Source organism: Centroberyx gerrardi, chromosome 6 (genome assembly GCF_048128805.1).
Source record: "Centroberyx gerrardi isolate f3 chromosome 6, fCenGer3.hap1.cur.20231027, whole genome shotgun sequence".
Lineage (NCBI taxonomy): Eukaryota > Metazoa > Chordata > Actinopteri > Beryciformes > Berycidae > Centroberyx > Centroberyx gerrardi.
The window spans coordinates 19,115,561-19,139,393 of NC_136002.1; the positions used below are offsets into that span (position 1 = coordinate 19,115,561).

Genomic DNA, 23,833 nt, shown 5'->3' on the forward strand with positions numbered 1-23,833 from the left:
TTCTTTGTACAGTCGTGTGACCTCATTGACATATCATACTTCACCGCACCTATAAATTACTCAGTTTGTGTTGACCTCTACCATTCTTCCACTTTCAAGGTGAATCACAAGAGATAAAGTTAGTTTGAGGTTAGCTTTTCACAGAAACTGCTGTACACAACGTGGTCAAGGATCAAAATAGCTCTGTAAAAAGGCTTTACAGTTTTAACAAAGTTACATTTTTGATATGAACTCTATCCCTTTCTCTCCCCTCACACCCCACCCCTTGTGTTTTGTCCTGTGTAGACTTTGGATTTGGGAATTTTTTCCAGCCCGGGGAGCCTCTGGCCACATGGTGCGGCAGCCCGCCCTATGCTGCCCCTGAAGTCTTCGAGGGCCAACAGTATGAGGGCCCGCAACTGGACATCTGGGTAAGAAGAAGAATTACATCATTAGAAAGCAGAAAAAATCCTTTTAACCACAGTAGTTTGGATTATTTTATCAAGTTACATTGATATGATCTATTTCCTAGTGTGAACCTATCTACCTGAAATCAGCTGATGTCATTTAGTTTTGAGTATCTGATGTATATTTAGTGGGAACAAAGTCTTGATGTCATAAACTCACCAGCTTTTGTTCCTGTCATGTGCACCGCAGGGGTGAGGGGGTGGAATATGATTTCCCAACCACAGTTTATAGCCTGCTGTATATCATAATAATTTACCATATTTGTGTGTGTGTGTGTGTGTGTATGTGTCAGAGAGAGAGAGAGAGTATGTGAGTAAGTGCCAACACTAATCTTGGGCCTATTTACATCTGGATGCCTCTGATTGATCTGTGATGTAATGATTGTTCCTAGTCCCTGCTCTGACCTTGCTCTCTCTCTGTGTGTGTGTGTGTGTGTGTGTGTGTGTGTGTGTGTGTGTGTGTGTGTGTGTGTGTGTGTGTGTGTGTGTGTGTGTGTGTGTGTGTGTGTGTGTGTGTGTGTGTGTATGTGTGTGCATCTGTCTCTCTCTCTCCAGAGTATGGGGGTGGTGCTGTACGTGCTGGTGTGTGGTGCATTGCCCTTCGATGGGCCCACTCTGCCTGTGCTCCGACAGAGAGTCCTAGAGGGAAGGTTCCGCATCCCCTACTTCATGACCGAAGGTGAGACAAGCTCCCTCTCTCTGGGTCACAACACATGGAAAAAAAACCACAGGACACTACATGGAGTCACATGCTACGGTCCCTCACATTCCCGCGTTCAACTCTCCGTGACCCCCGGCTCTACTTTGCCCAAGTGAAACTATGTAGCTCATATGGAGCAGCCTGGTGATGCGAGGAGTTAGGACGCACCCCATGTGTTTCTAGGTTTAAGTCCACATCCCAACATTTGTCAGATACCCCTTGCTCCCTAATTCTTTCTACCACTGTATGCCATCAAATGAACCATAAAAGGCCATGAAAAATCCTGAGAAAGACATTGTAACTCAGAAGAGTAGAGCAGGCTTTCCTATTTGAGTTGAATGTTTATTGGCACACTCTGCCATGGTTATAGCTGGTCAGGGGGTCACTTCATTAACGAACACCACATTCATTTGAAAGGAATACAGTAGGAGACAGCCCGTCATTGTCCTCTATTCTCTACAGCCATGTGTGTGTGTGTATGTGTGTGTGTGCGTGCGTGCGTGCAGGCAGGCTGCAGGGTGAGTCAGGTTAGCTAACTGTTCCAAAGCAGCCCTGCTGTTAGCGGCTGTGCTAGCTAGCTGGCAACAGATTAACTCCAGAGCTGGAGCTGTTTATGTAACCTGGGGAAGAGCCAGTGAATGCTTCCAGCAGCCTGCCTGTCTGTCTGTCTGCCTGTCTCTTTCAGGAGACTCTGCCTGCCTGCCTGTCTGCCTGCCTGTCTGTCTGTCTGACTCACACTCTCCGTGTTTCTGCGAAAAGGCTTCCTCTCCGTCTGTCTGTTTCTCCTGTCTGTCTGCCTGAGTCCTGTCCGCAGTCTGTAACACTTTCTCCACAGGGGGGGTTGGCGAGGGAGTCGACAAGGGTTTGCTCAGGACCTTGAAACAATTAAGACGTTAGGGGAATGTAGGAGTGTAATGTCAGCCCCGCGGCCAAACCGACACTCAACCCGCCCTCCGCCCCCCCAATCCCCCCCCACACACACACACCCGGTCCAGCCCCAGTTCCCTGAACAAGGAGAACAGAGTGTGCCGTTTCCTCCATCTAGAAACAGTAGATCTCCTCTCCTCTTGTTCCTCTCACCGGCCAACCCTTCGGGACACAGCGCAGCCCAGCACAGCACGATAAACTCTCGCTAGAACATGGCAACACTGTGAAACTTGTGGTCTACGTCTACCCCAATCTTATCGACTGTATCTGGAGATGTCCTCCTCTGTTTCCCTTGCTATTGTACAGGCTTGTGGTAGATAGGGGTACAGGACAGCCCCGAGTCATGCTCTCCAGAACAACAAACAACCTAATCCCTGAGTCTGTCCTATCCCTTATCTGTAGAAGTCTTTCCCTTGTGTTCCCAACAGTCCCGACAGTGACTCGGATACATGATGTATTGGTTATAGTCTGTTTTGTAGTCTGTAACAGATAAAGTCAGCCTCAGTACCTGCTATCTGCTCTTCAGCTCCCGGCTACTGTATCAGAGTACCGCTGTGCTTCATTGGGGGACTTGGTGTAACTCCACACCGCTGACAGATTGCAAGTGTTAACTGGAATGGTTCAGCAGTTGAGTCATTGTGGTGTAATGGTATGTACTGGCCAGAGACAGTCCGTCAATCAGTCAGTCGGCCAGCCAGCCGGCCAGCCAGCCATCTAGACAGTCATTCAGTTTGGGCCAGTTGCATAGTCCGTCTTTCCCTGGTGGTTTGAAGCTTTGAGAAATGTGCACAGCCTCAGCCGTTGCTATAAACAAGGCTGTAGCGATGTGCCTCTTAAGCTTCAGAGATGAATGGCTGAGTAAGGCCCGGGTCAAGCAAATTGTATTTAAGTAAATCTTAACTGTTGGAGCTTAGTAGTTAGGCAAGCTGCTTAGATGCCATGGCATGGAGTAAAAATGCAATGGAGGACACACTGGCTGTACTGTACACGTAATGGAAAAAAAAAATCCAGTTGGCTGCTCCACCAGGCATGAGGTAGAAAAAAATCTGATGCAAGCGGACGTTAGTAGATCAGCAGGGCAACCGGGAAGAATGTGTGGCAGGGGGTTAGCGTTGGCAGCCGGGTCTTTGGGCTCTCTGTTAAGAACTGGTGAGGTCTCCCTCCTAACTCGGCGACAGAATTGTTTTGATTTCTGTGGCTGCGATCTGATATCTGTGGGCATTAGTGGAGCGGCAAGTTGACTTGCCATAGGCTTCTAATGCATCTAGAAAATTCACCTTAACTCCTTGTTAACGCTAAAATCACCACCATGTCTAACATAAATACCTGATCCGAGAAGTTCTGAGAAGTTTTATTACTGTGCCTCCAAAGTGTTTATTTTTTTTTGATTGGAGCAAGGGGAATTTTCAGAAGAATCAGAAGTGTATTTATTAAAAGCATTGCAAGTTCAGTAACTTGGTCATTTTCATAGGTTTTTTTGAGTATTTAGGAAGTATTTAAGGTCCATTTTCAGTTAGAATGAAGACCCGTGCCAGTGATGAATCAGTCCAAAATCGAAAGATATCTCCATAATGGAAAAAGATGCAAAACAACAGCCCAGGGTATTAAAGATCAAGGCAAGAACGACAAACGGTAGAGCTCTCGTGTCAAAAACAGGGGTATTTTTCTTTAAGACCTTAGCAGTAGCAGCAGGGTATATGGGTAAGGATGCAGGGTGGTAGGCAGGAATGCAGTGCAGGCAGTAGGGGTGCAGCCAGGCCAAAGCGGCGCAGCCAGGGGAACTGTAATCCTGTTAAGAACCCAGCTGTGTCTGACGTCAAACTCATCTACCCACTAACAAGAGGTGAGGAGCTCTCGTTAGGAGGGGAGGAGAGGGGAAAGGAGTGTAGCCACACTGTTCGAAGGAGATGGAGGAAGAGAGTAAGAAAAGAAAATGGTAGAGATTTTAAGCCCCTAAGTGTTCTTTCTGCCTCATTTCATCTGGGCCACATTCAGAAGGGCTTAACACTTTGTGGTTTAGTTTGCTTCCTCATAGCTTATCCGAGAAGTGCTCAGCATTGTCAAACAGAAACTCTCGCTTCCTTTGCAATTGCGGTGATCTAAAATAAGGAGGGATATAGAAATTTCGTCATAACCCCTCTAAGTTCTTTCTCCACCATCCCTCCCTCCCTCCCTCCACACCCTCCGTCCCTGCCAGACTGTGAACACCTGATCCGCAGGATGTTGGTTCTGGACCCGTCCAAGCGCCTGTCCGTGGCCCAGATCAAGGAGCACAAGTGGATGATGCTGGACGTGCCGGTGCAGAGGCCCGTTCTGTACCAACAGTCGGTGTCTGCTGAGGGCGAGGTGGGCGTCGGGGAGTACAGCGAACAGGTCCTTCGTCTGATGCACAGCCTGGGCATTGACCAGCACAAGACTGTCGAGGTGAGGGCTGAGCCTGAGGGAGGTGTTAGAATTTGACTCGAGCTTTATTTATTCAACAAAGCACAGAATACAGTGCAGATATCAAAGCATATGTTTAATATACACTACCAGTCAAAGGTTTGGACAAACCCGATTCAATGTACTGTGTTTTTCATTATATTAAAGGAATAGTTCACCCAAAAATTAAAATTCGGTCATTATCTACTCATTCTCATGCCAGTACAAACTCGGGTGAGTGTTTTTTCTTCATACAACTTACCTGGAGTTCTCCAGGCTCGCTGCTGGAGGAGCTTCTTCCAGTGAATGGGAAGTGAATGGGGAGCTGGACGTTCTGCTTCAAAAAGGGCAATAAATGTCCATAAAATTACTCCATAAAGCTTGTGTAGTATAATCAAAGTCTTCTGACGCCAGACGATCGCTCTATGAGTCGAAAAAAACGTAATTTGATCCATTATTTAATGAAAATCCGAGTCGATCGCCATTGCATGTACTTCCGCATTACCAAACCTCACGAGATGGAGGTCGGGCACTATCGCACACACAAACCTTGCGCGGCCACGGTGGCTCCGTGAGGTTTGGTAATGCGGAACTACATGCAATGGCGATCGACTCGGATTTTCATGAAATAATGGATCAAATTACGTTTTTTTCGACTCATAGAGCGATCGTCTGGCGTCAGAAGACTTTGATTATACTACACAAGCTTTATGGAGTAATTTTAGGGACATTTATTGCCCTTTTTGAAGCAGAACATCCAGCTCCCCATTCACTTCCCATTCACTAGAAGAAGCTCCTCCAGCAGCGAGCCTGGAGAACTCCAGGTAAGTTGTATGAAGACAAAACACTCACTCTATTCCTATTAAACTATTTCTTTAAAGCCATTTTGATGGAAAGGCTTATGCTTGAATGCTTGAAATGTGTTTCTTAGGCAAATTTATCAAGGCAAAGGGCGGCTACTTTAAAGAATCTAAAATATAAGATAGTTTTGATGTCTTTATTATTATTCTAAAATGTGGAAAATAGTGAAAATAGAGAAAAATGTGGTGTGTCAAACTTTTGGTAGTGTATGTGATACATAAGAATTTTTTTAATTTAAATTCACCAACTATAATAAATATGCAGGAATGTGGTGTAGAGATATACTGACAACACAGTGACATCAGTACACACTGGCATACATGGTGCAGGGCCAACCAGACCTCACGCTCACTGTTCAGGGGATACTGCAGGACTTTACATGGTGGACTATACATATCACTGTACATGTGTACAAAACAGCATTCTCTCACTATGTGCATTCATGCAGAAGGGTGAGGGGGTGAAAGTCCATGGAACAACATACAGATAGTTATAATAAGTAGGTTGAAAATGCATGGAATATGTCCTGAGCCTCGTGAAGCATGGATATATGGTTCCTGAGCTTAAAGTGGTGTAGTGTTTACAGACTTGACTTGACATTACAGATATACGTGTTTGGGTAGGTCAGAAAGTAAATGCAAAGTATGTGAACCATTCCCTCAGTGATCCCAAAACTGAACCATTAGCCCAAGTATTTTTTGCCCACTGAGCATTTTCAAGCAAATAGAAGCTGTGTATTAGCATGGCGAAGACGCTGTACTTTTATCTTCAGTACATTTTATTTGTTATACTCATATCTATATCGTGTTCTTCAGTTGCTGCAATGACCCAATTTCATGCAGGGATAATTAAAGTTTCATCTTGGCATATCTTAAGAACTAACTGGCATAATTAAGTCACCCAAAATGGAAGGTGTATTTCAGTAATGGCTTCAAGTACAGAGGCCGACATTTACATCGTCTGTCATTTTCCAGTCTCTCCAGAACAAGAGCTACAACCACTTTGCTGCTATCTACTACCTGCTGGTGGAGAGGCTCAAGGCCCACCGCTGCAGCTTCCCCGTCGAACAGAGGCTCGATGCCCGCCAGCGACGGCCCAGCACCATCGCCGAACAGACCGTCGTCAAGGTAACCGCGGGGCGTCAGGGCAATGAGGGGGTTCTGCACGATGTGTACGGGGATTAGCATGTGCGCCTGCCTGATCAAAGCCCCGTTATTCACACCTGCACTCACGAGCAAACAAACGGACGGACATGTCCTATTCATTTATTTATCCGGCCCGGGTTCTCTCGTCTCTTTCCTCATCTGCTCTCTTCCACTCTTTTTCACTCACCCTTGATCTTAATGCGTCTCCCTCAGTTACATTATTCATCCATTTCTTTCTTTTTTCCCCCAACTGTCTCTTCTCACCTGCATTGTTTTTTTTCTCTTTCATTTCCCTCACCGTCCGTCCAGCATCTGGCTTCCTTTTCTTCTTTTCTTTTCTTCTCTCTTGCTCCTTCGCCTGTATTATAAAGTCAAATTCATTGCAGTTCAGTTTTGTTGCCATTGCTTTATTATCAAGACATACGGATAAGTGTATTTAGATTGCTGCATTAGAATGGGTTTTTTGAACTTCAAAGTCTCTCTCTCTTTCTCTCTCTTCCTCCCTCCCTCCCTCCAGTCGACCAGTGGTTCAGGCCAGGTGGGTTTGCTCCCACAGGGCGTTCGTCTGTTGCGCTCTCCTGCCCTGCCCCAAACCTCCTCCGATGCCTTCACCTTCCCTCAGTCCGCATGCCCCCCGGAGCACAGCTTCATGGTGGAGGACGTCAACACGCCCAAAGTAGGTTTGACATCAGTAACAGCAGGCCGATGCTTAATGTAGCAGCCGTATGTCGCCCTGCCATTTAGGGACATGGATATCCGTGTGTGTGTTTGTTTTATGTGTGCATAAATGCGTGCATGTGCGTGTGTTTCAGGTCCTGGAGCCCCCTATCCAGGTTTAGCCCCAGGTTTAGCCCCAGGCTGTGAATCACTAGCCACTGGGCTTTACTCCACTACCCCCGTATGATGGCTTATTCACATGCTACTTTTTGGTTATGAAAGTTGTTATCAGTTATGAGATATTAGGGTCATTCTCAGCTTGCAAAAGTGTGTCCTGAAAAATTATCCCCATGAGCTCGACAGTGATGGGCTTTGATAAGCATGTGTATATGTGTGAGTGCATGCTTGTGTTTGTGTGTGTGTGTGTGTGTGTGTGCGTGTGTGTGCGCACGCTGGGCTCCTTTGAGCCTTTGAGCGTTGGCTGGCTCCATCAACCTGCCAGAGTGCAGCTGACTCGTTCTCTTATGTAAGCACTCAGCCAGCACTCACATCAGACAGGACAGCTGCCTATCCTCCACGGCTCCTAGACAGACAGACACACACACACACACTCTCACACACACGCACTCACACACTTTGAGTTCTTCTTTTTCTGTTTATCTGTGCCAACCAGTGACCTTTTCCTCCAGGCCTGTTGTCGAGCTGACCGACTTTTGCAGAACACAGACACCAGTGGTCTGTGTTGACGGCCCCGCACCCCCTGCAAGGCTGCACACACACACATGGTCACACACAGTATCATTCTTCAACATTTCTTTTCCATCCCACCCCCTCTCCTGGCGCATATAAAGAGTGGTGTGTGTGTGCGCACATGCGTTTGCACATGTGTGTTTGGATGTGTGGATGTACAGTATACATGTGTGTGTGATCGTTCCTCTGTGGCGAGCGGAACAGAGCAGAGAGACAGACAGAGTGTGTGTTATCTGCGTGAACTGGTTATGTAAGCGGCCCTGTGATGATGATGTGACCTAATGCAAAGCTGAGTGAACACACATGGACAGGAAGCTGCTGTCGCTGCTCCAGCACCCTCGCCGACTTCCTCGCCGTCAGCCAGCACCTCATCCTTTCTCTTCTTTTTTTCACTCTTTTGCTTTCTTTTTCTTCTCTCATTTCATTTCTCAGTTCTTTTGCTTTTTCTCTTTACACCCTGCCTTTTCCTCCTCTACACTTACTCTTCCCCCTCTCCTTCCTGCAACTTCTCCCTCTGCTTCTCTTCTCCTGCGCACCCCTTCTCTTGTCGTTTCTCTTTCCCAATGTCGTTTTACCCTCCTGTCCTCTCTTTGTGTGTGTGTGTGTGTGTGTGTGTGTGTGTGTGTGAGTGTGTGTGTGTGTGTTGAGTAACTGCATTCCTAGCCCAGCACACTGCAGAACGCTGGGACAGGGAATTGAGCAAAGTTGCTCTTTCTAGACCAACACCAGGCTCTCTGGTTTCCGCGGCAACTCATCCAGATGATCTGTGTGTGTGTGTGTGTGTATGTGTGTCAGTCACATAGCACTTTCAGTCAAAGCTCACTTCCTGGCCCTGCATTCCTTTATCCCCACCCTCCACCTCCACGCCAACACACACAATCCCGCATGCAGCAATACACACACACACACACACACATACCCTCCTCTCCCAGTATCTGACCAACTGTGGTAAATGGAGGGAAAAAGAGAGTGAGGAGAGTAACCAGTGGAGCCTTCATTCTCAGCATGGTGGTCGCTTTCCTCCATCCAAGTTGCCCTGTTCAATGACACAAATGACGTTGATTGATTTGTGTGTGTGTGTGTGTGTGTGTGTGCACCCCTGCGTGTGTGTGAGACGGCGATAAAAAGAGAGTGGCATGACCTTAAAGACATGAGACTGTCATTCATAGTGTTCATGTCCCTTTCTTCCTCCTTTCTTCCCCTCTCTCCCCCCCCCCCCTTCTCTCCCTCTTTCCATCTAGGTGAACGGCTGCCTACTGGACCCCCTGCCTCCCCCCATCGTCCTCCGCAAGTCCTCCACCTCGTCGCCTAGCAACATGATGGAGACGTCGATCGACGAGGGCATTGAGACCGAGGAGCCCGACACAGAGGACGATCCTGCCCAGCTGCTCTCGGCCTATCAGACGGCTCGTTTCGGCCAGCGCCGACACACCCTCTCTGAGGTCACCAACCAACCAGGGCCTTCAAGCCAAGGTATGGTGTCAGTTGATCCAACACACAGCTATTTCATCCCAAACACACACACACACGTTAGTCTGCACTACCAGTCAAATTTTGGACACACACATTTTTCTTTATTTTTACTATTTTCCACACTTTAGAATTACAGTAAAGTCATCAAAACTATGAAATACCACAAATGGAATTATGCAGTGACCAAAAAAGTGTTAAATCAAAACTATCTTATATTTTAGATTCTTTAAATTATAGCGACCCTTTGCCTTGATTGAAAGGCAAAGGCTTCAGAAAGACATTCACATCAACTTCACTATTTATATTTGTCTAAAAAACACATTTCAAGCATTTAAGCATAAGCCTTTAGATCAAAATGGCTTTAAGATGATGAAAAACATAGTACATTCAATCAGGTGTGTCAAAACTTTTGACTGGTAGTGTAAGTAGCATGCATCTACACATATTTTACAAAGAAATATATAAAAAAACACGCTGTGCTAATAAAAACAGTAGTAACTGTTTTTCTGGATCACACACTATTCACAAACAATGTACTTGAATAAAAAAATTTAAAAAATCACCTTCCTTCAAATTCTTTTTTTGTCCCCCAGGTAAACTGTTTACTCTCGGCCACAACCCCTCCTTGGGTAGCGTGGACTCGGACATGGGCTACGACATGGGCTCCATGCACAGCGACCTCAGCCTGCTGGAGGACCCCCCCTCTCTCAGCGAAGTGGTACTGGCCAACAGCTCTGCCCCGCACATGACCCCTCCCCCTTTCCTGAGCGCTCGGCCCGCCAACCCGGCCATGGCTGCCCTGACTTCCCAGCGCAGGGAGGCTCACAACCGCTCCCCCATCAGCTTCAGAGAGGGGCGCCGTGCCTCCGACACCTCGCTCACCCAAGGTCGGTACCAGCGCTCCCACCTTATTCCCTTTTATATCACTTCATTCTTCCATATTCACTTGAATGACCCATCTGTATGCATTCAAAATCAATTTTGTAACCTCTGGTCAGCCAGCCAGTGCAGCTCCCCTGGAACAGGCAGGGGTTAAGTATCTTCTTCTCGAATACTTGGGCAGGTACACACATGGGATCGAACCTGGGCCCTCCAGTTGGGGGATGACCTCATTAACCACTAGCCCTCATTAAGCACTACCCCGTTGGAAAGTCTCACTCATTTTGTGCAATTTTATGGATGAGGTGAGAAGAGGCTGCAAAGAACTGTTGAAAGACAATAAAGTTCCTTGCTAGTCATAGGCAATCACCATTAAAGGAAAAATCCCTCCTAAAACACCTAAACTCCTAAAAAACAGCTATTGGCAATGTACCTTGCATTTCTGGGTTCATTTTGTTGTTTGGTCATATATTTTTCTTATTGCTATAGATAACTAAAGTAGAGGACATGATGCCATGTCAAGATATTTATAGATACAATGGAGTTTGATAGCAGCACATTTTTCAACTGTCTAAAACATCAACAGTAAACCGACATTTTGCACCGACATTCAACAATCATACAGAGAGAAATCCAATATAGAAGAGGAAGTTATACCAATTTCTCCACTGACAATAGCCTCAATAGACCATAATGTAATGCAGCCAAGACAAGTTGCGCTTTTAGTCGACTGGATTGATCTCACCACCTACATGGACTGAATGCAACAAGTTCAGGCGAGTTCGAAAGGCAATCTGGGAAAAGTAGAAAATCACTATCTGAAATGGAAGTTGACGAGGCAAGTTGAGAGAAAGTAGGTACACCAAAAAAGTAAACTACAGCACTTAATCACAAAATATCTGGAACTGATGGAACGCATTGAACATCATGCACAGATTGATGATGCATAACGGAGTATTCCTTTGAACGCCAGAGCAGACCTGTCTCCTTTAGGTGGCTTCCATAAAGTGTGACGGTGCATATGGCTGAGGCAGTAGGATGCAGGGAGCAGCAGAGCACCAGTCAGAGATGGAGCTCTGATTCTCATTACACAGACACAACACCCCTGCTGCTGCTGCTCCTTCACACCCTTACACACTCACACATATACATACACACACACACACACACACACACACTGACTTCCAGGATAAAAGTACTTCATTCCCACCCTCTCATTTGCCCTCCCCTCCCCTCTTTCACACACTTCCTTTTCTTTTTTCTCCCTCCTGCCCTCCCTTCGTTTCTCTCATCCTCTCCCGTCTCTGACAAGTACGACGACGATGATGATGATGATGATTCATGTTGTGAATCACAGACAGATCTTTGAAGGTTTCAGCCCACGTCTCTCTCTCTTTCTCTCTCTCTCTCTCTCTCTCTCTCTCTCTGTCTCTCTCTCTCTCTCTCCCTCCCTCTCTTGGAAGTTCTCTTCAAAATTCTATCTCGTTCACTCACTCGATCTTTCCGTCTTCCTCACCATCGCTCACTCTCCTCTCTGTCTTACTCTCTCTCTCTCGTTTTAAAGTTTCATTCTGCAGCAGGCAGATTTGTCTTTCTACTCCGTACCAGAGAGAGAAACTAAAATATCAAGAGGGAGTGTTCAACAACCTGTGCTCTCCCTCCACCTCTCCATTCCTTTTTCCACTAAGAGCTTTAGGAGTGTGTGCCTAGTGGCTGGAAATCACCTGTACTCTAGCCCAGTAGAAACTATAATCATAGTTTGGAAATGTGCAGTGTCTCCACTAGCTCTAAATGGATACTCAGTAATATGCCCTCCCAGTTGGTATTCCTGGTATTGTGTTTTTTTTTGTGATCCTCTTTGGTGCGTGTCGAAGCTGCGGATGCTTTTGCGTCAGAGTGCTGACTCTGGTTTTAAATAACTCCCACCATTAGGGTGAGTCAGGTCCCACCGTTCACAGCCACCACCAGTCACCACTGGATGGATCTTATTAAAGCAACTTGCGTCTGCACGCACGCACACATACACACACACACACTCACACAATAACACAACACCCACACTAGCTCATGACGTACATCCAGTCACATTGTCAGTAGGGGCGAAGAAGAGTGCTTAACCAGTCAACCAGTGTGAGAGAGGCTTGACGTCAGAGAGGCTTGATACTGACTTTCCGCTGCTGACAAGATAGAGCCGTAACCATCTCATTATAAAATGAAGGAAGAGGTGATCCCATTGATCATCTGCAATGACTCATACCGACTGTATAATTGGTATTATGTGTGTGTGTGTCCTCGTCCATCATCCCCTCTCAGGTCTGGTTGCGTTTCGGCAGCACCTCCAGAACTTGGCAAGGACCAAAGGCATCCTGGAGCTGAACAAGGTCCAGATGCTGGTGGAGCAGATGGGCTCTGGAGAAGGGGCTGCCATGGGCCCCCTGGGGCCGCAGCACCACTTGCACAACCTCCTGGAGGTCAGCCGTACTGCATAATCACACACAAACACACACACACACACACACACCCTACCCTACACTCCATCCCATTCAAGATCTTTCTCTTCCCAAACCCTTTCTCAGCCCCAGTCCCTCGCTATCCTCGCCCCTTGTGCAGAAAAACCCAGCCCCCCCAGGCTGTTGTGTAACCCCAGGAGAGGCAGCCAACTGTGGCTTGTTTACTGTCTCCCGTCCCCCGGGGCCTGGAGCCTGGAGCCTGGGCCAAAGTGAATGCAGCCATTGTTGAAGTCACTCACACTAACCATAGTAGTGACTGGTACTCAATAGGCCTAAACTGAACGCGCACACACACAAAGGCACACACACGTACGCACATCGACACACACACACACTCATAGACAAACCACTGAATGCAAGTGAAACACTGTTTGAGGAAAGACATACAGGCCTTTTTACTGTAAACAGCACACAAAATCAGTAGTAGTAATAGACAAGATCTGGAGGTTTTCCATTTGTCGATCTCCAATAATGTAATAATGCAGCTCTTTGTTGGTTATGATGCTTGGGCCCATCATCCTTTTAATTTGTTTTTATTTCATTTAACTAATGTGTAATCCCTGTGGTACATGCCATTTCGAGTAAGGCATCTGGCTGAACCGTCAACACAAAGGCATTTAGACAGGAGACGGCATGGATAATCCCGTTAGACCACATGATGGAGCACGCCGACCCCGACACACGACTTCATTAACTTACAGTGGAGGGGATTTGCGTGTGTTTGTCCTTGTGCATGCGTGTACATGGACATGAACATCCCTTGTTGTAACACATGTCCTGCTTTGTGTCTTTGACTGAAGGGTGAGGCATCCAAGCAGCAGGAGAACCTAGCTTTATACCAGGGTGGGCCCCAGCCACCACTCCTGTCCCGCAGACAGAGTCTGGAGACGCAGTACCTCACTCACAGGCTACAGGTACTGTGTAACACCACTGATGAGCAGGTTCATCCAAGTTTGTTAAAGCCTGCTACATTCCACCTCTATCATTGCTTGTGTGCTTAGGCTGTTGCAGCCCGTCTTATCGTAGTTTAAAAAACAAAAGGTCCTTTTGCCTAACATTCAGTGATATCTGTTAGAAATGTAAGGAGCAGCAGCTGAATTTGCTGAGAAATTTTAGCTAGTTGCCATGGTAGTTATCCTGAGTAGAGTAATCAGTCCCAGTCTCTCTTGTGTCCAGCAGGCCAGCGTCTTGGCTAACAGTCCTGCTAGCCAGCTCTTCTGTAAGGAGACTCCTCGAAGCTTAGAGCAACAGCTGCAGGAACACAGGTAAACCATGTTATAACTTCAACACAACTATCACTGCCACACATCTCATTTTAGACTCTTTACTGTTGTATTATTTCTTACACTGTTTGCAAATTTTGTTTGCATTCATTTAGCTGTGGTGGCCCTCTACAGCTGGAAAATTGCCCCCACAGCTAGAAATTAAATCACCTTTGCCTTATCCCCCCTAAAAAACAATTACAGCAAAAATGTATGTATGTATAAATGTATCATTCATTATATACATATCTAAATAAGAGCCATTATTAAATTGCACAACACCTACTGGACCCCACCCCCCACATCTACAATTCTATAGGAAGCATTGTATTTGAATGACGTCTCTCTTCTTGTTTCCCATTTTATAGTGATAATGTTTTTCCTGTTCCCTCCATCATTCTGATTCTGCCCACACTTCTAAAATGCCTCTCCATTAATTTTGCTCATATATTGCTCTTGCTGTGTGGGCCTGTCTCTTGTGTTGAGCTGAACAGTGTGGTCCTGATCTAACTAGGCTCTGCCTCTCTCTCACCACAGACTGAACCAGAAGAGGATGTACCTACAGCAGCAGTCACAGGGCATGGGACTGCAGGCCTACTTTAACCAGATGCAGATAGCGGAGGGCTCCTATCCCCCGGGAGGCCCCGCCCTGGACCCGACAGCGTCGCCCGGTTCCCCTCAGGGCCCCCCCATGTCGGCAGCCCACCAGCCGCAGCCCCAGCAGCAGGGCAGCCCTCAGGCCTCCCCCCCCTTCAGCCACCCCCAGGGCCTGGGCCCCCTGATGGAGCCGGGGGAGGGCCTGCTGTATGATCCCTACATGAGCCACCACCACTACACCCAACACCTGTCGCCCGGACCCCACCTGCACCACCAACTCCACCACCCGCAGCCTCATGAGGCCTCCGCCGGTGGCCTGGGCTACAGCTACCCCCCGGGCTGTGAGCAGCAGGCCCTGGGACCTTCCACTGAGGCACTTTACCCAGAGCAGTATGACTTCCCCCTGGACCCCGGCCCGCTGCCCCTACCTGCCCTGGGAGAGGTTTCCCGGGCCGAGGCCGGGGCTTTGGCTGGGCCCGGGCAGTACGAAGGACTGGCCCTGCCTGAGCTCCAGAGCTCGCTCCTGGACAGTGAGATGATGGAGACAGTGGACTCCCAGCATGGCTTTGTACTGGTCAACTGAAGCCAGCTGCAGGGGTTAATAGAAGGCAGTATTAAGCAATGAGAACCTACACAGCATTAAGAGCAGAGAGAATGGAGATGTAAGCGGAGGCCATAAGGGTAGCAACAGGGAAGGAAAAGTGTTTAATTTTTGTACGACTAATACAAACTCTACTTCTTAGTTGTGATGAACCTCAGAAAACCTCTCTACCAAAATCCTCCCTTAGCCTACCTCCCTGTCTCCCTCTCCTCCTCTGTTCTCGTTCTCACCAGCTCTGTAAGGCAGGAACAGGCCTGGCGTGGCACAACCTGTGCCAAGGCTTTGCCGGGCTGACTGGGAAAGGCTGCTGCTGGAATGGATGTTGTGTCACCTGTGAGGTGACGAGCTCTTCAGGACTGCACCGTGCAGCCTGAGGATGCTGCAGATCCCGGAGGCTGCCGGTGTGCAGCATTTCACTTGGAAATGGTTTGGAGGTGAACTTATTTTGGACTGACTGACTGGCAACCAAAAGCACAATGGCTGGCAGTGCTTTTTGTATTGAAAATAGGACACCATCAACAACAATAGACTGGTTCTCAAAACACTTTTGTGCATTTTTTTGAATTTCAATAGCTGAAAAAAACTGAACAAGAGAAAATGGCCCTCATTTATCATGCTACCGTCGTTATCACCGCAAATTCAAGCGTTCAAGATGGTTGCAAGAAACCGATCTTGTCCGACTTGTAGAACTTTCTTAGACACTGATGTGAGCGCAAGAGCCAACATGATGGTCATATTCATGAGTGCACAGGTTTCAACACTAACATACAGTATATTTGACAGTATCCTCAAATGAAATCAACCGATGACTTGACTAAACCGATAGCCAAACATGCTGATTTAAATACAAGGATGGAGAGTAATGCACCATCTTCCTGCCATTTGTTGAGCATGTGCTACACTTCTACTTTCTACAGCGATGAAACTGCCTATTTAGTAAACTCTCTCCAAGATAAATATGTCAGTTAATCGAGCAATGAAATAATAGAAATAACCAGATTCATAAAGCAGCAGGCTTTGGTGTAGGCTATGTGAGATAAATAATACAAAGTTTATTTTGTTTCTCTGTGTTTTTATAACTTAACTACTGATCCAGTTTTATTTCTTACACTACTGAACCGCTTTTCCACCTTTCCATCTGATTGTACACGCTTTTGGGTTTGATTTAACTCGTACGACTCGTACGGCCAGATTCAAATGAGGATAAATACCAGTTTATGCGGGGGAAATAGCCGCGTGTTTATATTTTAAAATTGAATTGGGTCATACGTTTGCTTGATAAATGAGGGCTAATGTAATTAACGTACGCTTGGTTAAGAAGTTGCGGTGTTAGACAGTGGATATTATTCTATTTTTGTGGCAATATTGAAGCAATATTAATCCTTGATGTTGAGGGATTATGAAAGGAAGCCTCACCTGTACAGCCAACTCTGATTGGTTCCTGGGACCTCTGAGTCATCAGCATCGACATCACTGGAGCTGATGATGTAACCAGGAGATAATCTTTCACTGGCCCTGGGGAGAGTGTGTGTGTTTGTGTGTGTGTGTGTGTGTGTGTTTGTGCGTGTGTGTGTGTGCACATTTGAGTGTGATTGTCTTTGTTTGTACAATTGATACACTTCACATTTAAATTCCTGCATGCATCACATGATGCGTGCATCACATCAGTCAATACTGACAGCGACAAACACTGTTTTGATGTCTCCGTTCCATATCAAGTACATACATGCTTTATCAAGACAACAGATTACAGAAACTGTGCTTTTCCCCGGTGCAGAGTTGTAGCTTATAGGTGATGGCTTAATTCCAGTTTACATCCTTAGCTCCGGTCATGCCTATGTGTTGTGTTAATGATAAAATGTCTAATCATGTTCATAATAGTGGAATGACCCCTAAAAGATTCCCTAAATTAGTTTTCATGAAGGAATGTTTTCTTTCTGACGTTGTGGCTGCTGTGAGACGAAGACCAGCAGAACATTAGTCACCTGACACTGGATTTGGACTAGTGGCTCACCACGGCTCTTTGACTGACAGCAAGCCTGCAACAAGAGGAGAGGGCTTTTTTTTTCTTTTCTTTTTTTTTACAGCACTTGGACTGTGTTGAATCTACTTGAAGCGCACAGATGTATCTTCTCTGACAGATGATGATGGAAAAAAAAACGACTTTTCATTGGAATAACAGGATGGTGAAGGTCAGAGGGTTGACTTTATTGGGACTGTGACCATCGACCAGACTGCAAGACCTTTGGTGGTCATGGGTTAAACTGTAGGACCGTGTGTAGTCAGATCAGCCTTCAAACAAGACTGTCACCCTGTCAGTAGACTGGACTGAGGGGATGTCTTCAATCAGACTCAGAAGCATCGCTGCCCGTTGTATGACTAGGATTGTTTATCGTTACAGTCAACAGTCTTTGATGATAGCTAGACCATATGGACCAGCTGTGGTTGCAGTCCTGTTCGAGAGACTTAAAAGAAAAATCCACCTCAAAACACAAAAAACAGCTCTTGACAAAAAACTGTTCAGCTACCTAAAACATAAACGTAAACGTCAGGTTTTGGTTTCAGTCCCTCAGAATTGAAAAGAAATTGCTTTCTGCTCACCATTGTAGAAGAGGCAGAGATACCAACTTCTCCACAGACAATGGCCTCATAGGCCATAATGCAATGCAGCCAAGACATGTTGCAAGACAGGTCTTGTAGGACAGGTCTTATAGAAACGCCCTATTGTTCACAAACTACTTGGCTAGCTAGCTTTATATGCCCATACGCTCACCTTTGATTGAAAGAAACAAGTTCACGCCCCTTCTCTGAGGATTGTCAAATGTCACTCTGGGAAACAAAGGAAGTCACTATCTGAAGTAGAAGTAGACGAGGAAGAGTTGAGAGAAAGTGGGTACAGCAAAAATGTAAATTACACACAAAACTTCTGGAATGCATTAAACATTACAGATTGATGATATATAACAGTGTAAGAGTATTCAAGGGTGGATTTTTCCTTTAGGTGTTTTCTTTTTTCTTTTGGTAATGGTCGGGCTAGAATACCTACAGGATGATCTGTGGAAGTTAAATACTGGAGCACTTTGACAAGGAGGGGAAGATGAGATGTAGCGAGAGAGGAGGAGGTGGTTGTGGCAGTGGTGGAAAAGGTTTGTATTGGTCTACTGTTTCCTGGTAGATGAAACAAACCGCAATCTGTAGGAAACACCTTTCTCCTCTCTCTTCCCCCCAATAATGGACACAAAACACATTTTCTTTCAAAGAAAGACCAGACACAATAACACTTTATCTGATTGTTGATTTGAAAAGATCCAAGAAAGGGTGACACTTTTTTCAGGTTGCGATAAGTGTGCTTTGTACAAATTAGGGGTGTAGAGAATCTCGTGTGCACTCTCATGCGCACCAAGGTGAATTTTGTGTTGGACGTGAATAGTGTTCAGTGTGCCTTTTACTTTTCTTATTTTCAGTCTAAATTAAGATTTTGAATAGCAGCATTATTTCTGGTCGGACCCTCTTATCATTTGTTTGTTTATTCTATTATTATATGATTTTTTTTTTTTTGGGGGGAGGGGATTCTTTCCGAAAATAAGTAGAGCCAGGTTTTACAAAGGTACAAAACCAAAGTCCCTCAGAAGTTTCCCTGTACGACCCACCGTGTGGAGTTTTGGAGCTTCTTTGTCAGCTTCTCTACCGTGCTTTCTCTTGTTGGTCAATCAGTATATGCCATTTAAAAGTATTATAGCAATATTTCTCTAGTTTGAAGACTAAAGTAATGAAGATTCTAGTGGACGTGTTTCCAAGTATCATAATTGCACCTCCTGCTGATTTAAAAAAAAAAACAACAAAAAAAAACACATCAATCTATCAATAGAAATCCAGTTTTATATTTACCTTCATTGATGTTGACCACACATAAGCTAACTTGCTGTTGAGATTAAAAAAGGTTTATTGAACATAATAACGTGTGGGAGTTTCTTTTTTGTGTGTTCATGAGTCACGTAATTTGTTGTTTGTCGCTGTTGTGACAGTGTATGAAATTACTCCTTTGTGTTCATGGTGGGTGTAGACATATAGTTACAGAGCTTACACTTAAGTATTTTCTACATCACACACACACACACACACACACACACACACACACTCCCATACCTTTTCCACATAATCCAATTGTCCTGTAACTATAAATTGCTCTCGTCTGACGGGGTCCCAGTGTTGCATGGTGTAGGCGTGGGTTAATGACCTGGGAAAATGAATCACGCCGAGTGCTTCATATAAACTGCTGAGTCATACCTGAACCTGAAATCATTTCAACCAGAACAAAAGGCACCCAAGGCAGCGTTATTGTTATAGGGCGGCTTGTGTTACATCACTTCTGAAGTTTATGTTCTGTCGTGTTCGACTATTGCTTAATTCAATCGCCCTTTCTAAGTAGTTCTCTGCTGTGTTGATAGGCCTAATGGAGGCACAGTAACAGTGGAGCACATTCCGTCGTTCCATGTGATCGTGAATTCCGTGCATAATTCCAACATGGCATTCCATAGCGCTATCTTAACAAGACTTATGCAGCTGTACAGTGTGTACCAGATGGGTGGTTTGCCAGCTGGGACAATACAATGAGTACCAGAACGTTTAGGTAATGACAGGAAGTATTTGAAAGATAGTTTTAGTTTACTTTTCTGTGATTGACGACTTAACTGGATAGTATTTGAATTGTCCTGATACAGTAAACTCCACCCATCTGCTATTCTTCCAACCAAAAACGCAAAGAATCATTTGCAAGTACTATTTGAGCTAGGTTTGGTTACAAGCAGAGGAGTATTTACACAAAATCAGTAGTGTTCACACAAAATGAAGATATACACACACCCATAGGAGTAATGCTCACACACACATGCTAGTGAAGCGTTGTTGGTTTTATTATTTATTATTCCACCATTACACCCGACACTGACACCCTTCTGAGCTGGAACCGGCATCGATCTTCACCTCTCCTGACTGGCCTGACTGTCGGCCGATGGGCTCTCTCACACACACACTCCCCCATACACACACACAGTGACCTGACAGTGAACTTAGTAGCTGGCCTGCCCCTATATTGTACAACCAACTGTGCCCCGCTGCAGCATTTTACAGTGCTCTTTTATGCTCTGCACACTGGTGTAACGGGCTGGAAGAGAAACTGAATAATTCACCACCACTGATAAGAGCTGAGGCCTTAACCCCACCGCTGAGATCACTGATCTGGCATCAGATTTAGTTCATCTCCATGGCGATCGCCTGTCAATATTTATTAAGCCAACTAAAACGGACACCCCTCTCACAGTAAAGACAAAGTGCAGCCAAAGGGGGCCTGTCCCGCGCTGAGCTCCGATTGGACGACTTGAGTTACGCATCTGAGGAGAAGCTGCAGGATCGTTAATGCAGCGTAGTGCCATGAATACATTCAGAGCAAAGTGTGTAATGAGGAAAAAAAGGACTTCCCCAGTGCTACTGGAGTGCAGAGGCCGATCTCTCTTTTGTGAAAAGGGTCATGTAGAGAGAACACGTCAATCCAATCAGTCCACTCAGACAGAGAACAGCTAATCCCACTAATACACAGCCAGAGGTGGGTGAAGGGGGGTCAATCTGTTCATGGAAACCAGGGTCTCACTTCTTTTCCTGGGATCAGACTGTGTGCACAACACATTGTTGTCACTGCTGGGCCAAACTGGTAAGTCTGAAACACGGGATGGGTCACGTTCACCCCGGTTTCACTCATGCCCTCATAAACTCCCCCTTCCACAGATAAGATTTCACTCGATGTATGTAGCCTTGCGCACTCCATCGACTACCTTCAAACTGAATCTGACTCTGTGCTGATGCTGCACTTAAAGGAACAGCTTTAACCGGGATGCACCCATGAGCTCTTGGCTGAAAAAAAATTCAAAAACACTTCCTTATTCCCTACCTCATCCCTTCCTTCAAGTAAGTTGATAAGATGACACCTCCCACTACCTGCTCTGGTGTGACAGATAAAAATAATAAAACCAAATAAAACGTAAAGGATAGTTTGGCACTTTGATTCTATATTTGAAAAGTGCAGCCTCACAACAAATTCCCTTAAAAGATGCCAGGATTCAAGCGAAGGCCTTACTCCAGTATAATGCAGTTATTTATAGTGTGTACTCAGTGCCATTCTCTGCTATTGAGATCTCAAGCAGGCTGCCTGTCACAGACACTCTTGGGGAAGAGAACGGGAGAGAGAGAGAGAGAGAGAGAGAGAGAGAGAGAGAGAGCTGATAAGAGGACAGACAGTGGTAATCTCCTTTTTCAATATAATATCACACCATCAGAGAAGCCTATTCACTCATCATACCAGGGAGTACTGTAATGACATCAATGGTCGCCATGACAACAGGAGGAGGGTGGATGACAACATCCTACTGCGTCTTTAGAGCAGGAGATCACAGGACTGTTCAGGATTACTGCTGCACTGAAAACAGGCTCGGCGACAAATACTTGAGCTAGGAATGTCAGTATGGTGCAGGAGAACGAAGAAGGAAAAAAAAACAACTTTCTGACATTGTGCAGCATTCAAGGATTGGATTAGTTGTATATGGTCTATATGGTTTAGTGTGTACAGACGCTGGACGCGAGTTGCCACAGTAAGGCAGAGGAACGACGATTGTTTCAGCACTGAGATGCTTATATAAAATCAAGACTTCACTGAAGGTCAGGCTGTACTTATAGCCATGTGTTCCCCATTATTTTGCTTCATTCCCATGTCTCTGAATACATGCTGAACACATGCAGGCCGGCAGATGGACAGAGTCAGAGCTCCCAGTGCAGATGACCCAGTAGTGTCTGGAAAACCAACTCCCTCAGGCCTTGGGCTGGACATTACAGACACACCATATGAGCAAACAGGTTAGACCTCCTTCATTTTGTCTCTATTCCTACCACATGAGAGAGAGAGATGGGGGGGGAGGTTGCAGAAATGACAAGGTGACTTAAGCAGAATAAGCTGGCCAACGCTCTTGTTCTCCCTGACCCATGTTTGTCATTTGTCACCCTGAGAGTGTCTGACCTCACTGTGTGTGTGTCTGGCTGAGCGGGGGCCTTGCTTGACTCCTTTCATTATAAATGACACGGTCCTGAGAGGCAGCTGCATTGACGTCAGGGCTCTCAGCGCCGTCAAGGGCTCTGGCTGCTGAAAATCCCCCCCAAATAACAGGATCTAAATAGAAGGAAATAGGTTGCTGCTGTTTCATTACTGCCTCATGAACTCAAGTGGATTTAGACACGGATTAACCCCAGCCCTAAAGTAATCATGTTTTAATGAAGATTTTTCTGTTGAAGGAAAATTGCAGTTCATAGCTTTGCATGTTCTTCAGCGTCTGGATCACCGGCTCTGTGAAGAAAAAAAAAAAGCAAAAGACTAACAATCTTCATAAAGTCTGATATACCTGCAGAAGCGTGATTTGGTTGTGGCTGCACTGCAATGGATAACTGGATCCCAGCAGTGGTCTCCATCTATTCAGGGGTTCCAGCTGTTCCGTCCACCAGCAACCCTCCTTCTGCTACTCACTTACCAGTCCATACCACTATTCCTTCAGCAGCACATCCTCCCCTACTGCCGCTGAACTCACAGCCCTCAAGGCGCTCTCTGTTCCACTGTACCATAATGTGCTGACATAGATAAACCAACCTTTGCATAACATTTGCATAACATATACTCCGCCGATGAGGTTCAGTCGGAGGGGTGGGTGGGGGATTGGGAGGGCACGCGTCCCTGACTAGGGCTGATGGGAGATTTGAGGAGATTAAAAAGCAGGGTTCAGATTCTAATAAGGATCTCTGCCATCTGACGTGGGTGCGTGCACAGCCCCTTTATTGCCCTAATCCCCGCTGCTGACGGCTCATTTGGAATCAACAAAAATGATGGTGCTTCTAACACAGTGCTTCTAAGGTCTGCTGCATGCAGTATGAACAAAATAGAACCGAATTTGCAATATTACCACCGCTGAAAACCCTGACAAGTTCTGTGCACTCTTATGTCTAACTCTAAAACGGCAGAGACTTATGCTAATCATGTGAAAAGTCAAAGATCATATCTATTCTACATGCAGATAGCTCTTGCTGGAAAATAACATGCAAAACATCCATTCTCAGCCCAGCCCTTGTTTTGAGCCTTTTCTCTACCCAGCAATAGTAAGGATGAGGGCGGGTGTCAGCTCCAGCTCCTGCCCTGCGCTGCATGGTTCCCCGTGGCCAAAACAACCCTGGGGACCCGTGCTTTCATCTCCACAGCAGCTGCCTACCAGGTCATAGCTGACCAAATATGAGAAGAGGAACATCTGAAATGAATCCCACATATTCTTGGGTCTGTATGGCTGGAGCAGAGAGAGACAGGTTTAACACTGAAACAGCTGCACTGGCTCAGCTTAAACATTAATCGTAACAGTTTGCCGACAGCTCACTAGTGCATTCTCTCTCCAAATGAACAGATTTAACTAAATGAAGTGGCTGATTTAATATGGTGATTTCCTGTTGCTTGTCATTAGATGGCTTGATTAAGTGGCAATTACTGTGAAACAAGGCCTTGAGGTACACAACCACTAAAACAAA

General features: G+C 45.9%; 1 protein-coding gene across 1 annotated transcript in view; it reads left to right on the top strand.

The window, feature by feature from the left end:
* Positions 1–19,515, top strand: part of sik2b (salt-inducible kinase 2b) — a 40,798-nt gene extending 21,283 nt beyond the window's left edge. Inside the window, exons 5-15 of the mRNA XM_071900646.2 lie at positions 286–410; positions 1,002–1,125; positions 4,271–4,497; positions 6,330–6,482; positions 7,018–7,176; positions 9,149–9,380; positions 9,974–10,267; positions 12,573–12,730; positions 13,570–13,683; positions 13,949–14,034; positions 14,569–19,515. Coding sequence (XP_071756747.1) covers positions 286–410; positions 1,002–1,125; positions 4,271–4,497; positions 6,330–6,482; positions 7,018–7,176; positions 9,149–9,380; positions 9,974–10,267; positions 12,573–12,730; positions 13,570–13,683; positions 13,949–14,034; positions 14,569–15,211 — 2,315 coding nt within the window. The 3' untranslated portion in view covers positions 15,212–19,515. The remainder of the gene's footprint in view (positions 1–285; positions 411–1,001; positions 1,126–4,270; positions 4,498–6,329; positions 6,483–7,017; positions 7,177–9,148; positions 9,381–9,973; positions 10,268–12,572; positions 12,731–13,569; positions 13,684–13,948; positions 14,035–14,568) is intronic.
* Positions 19,516–23,833: the final 4,318 nt, after the last annotated feature.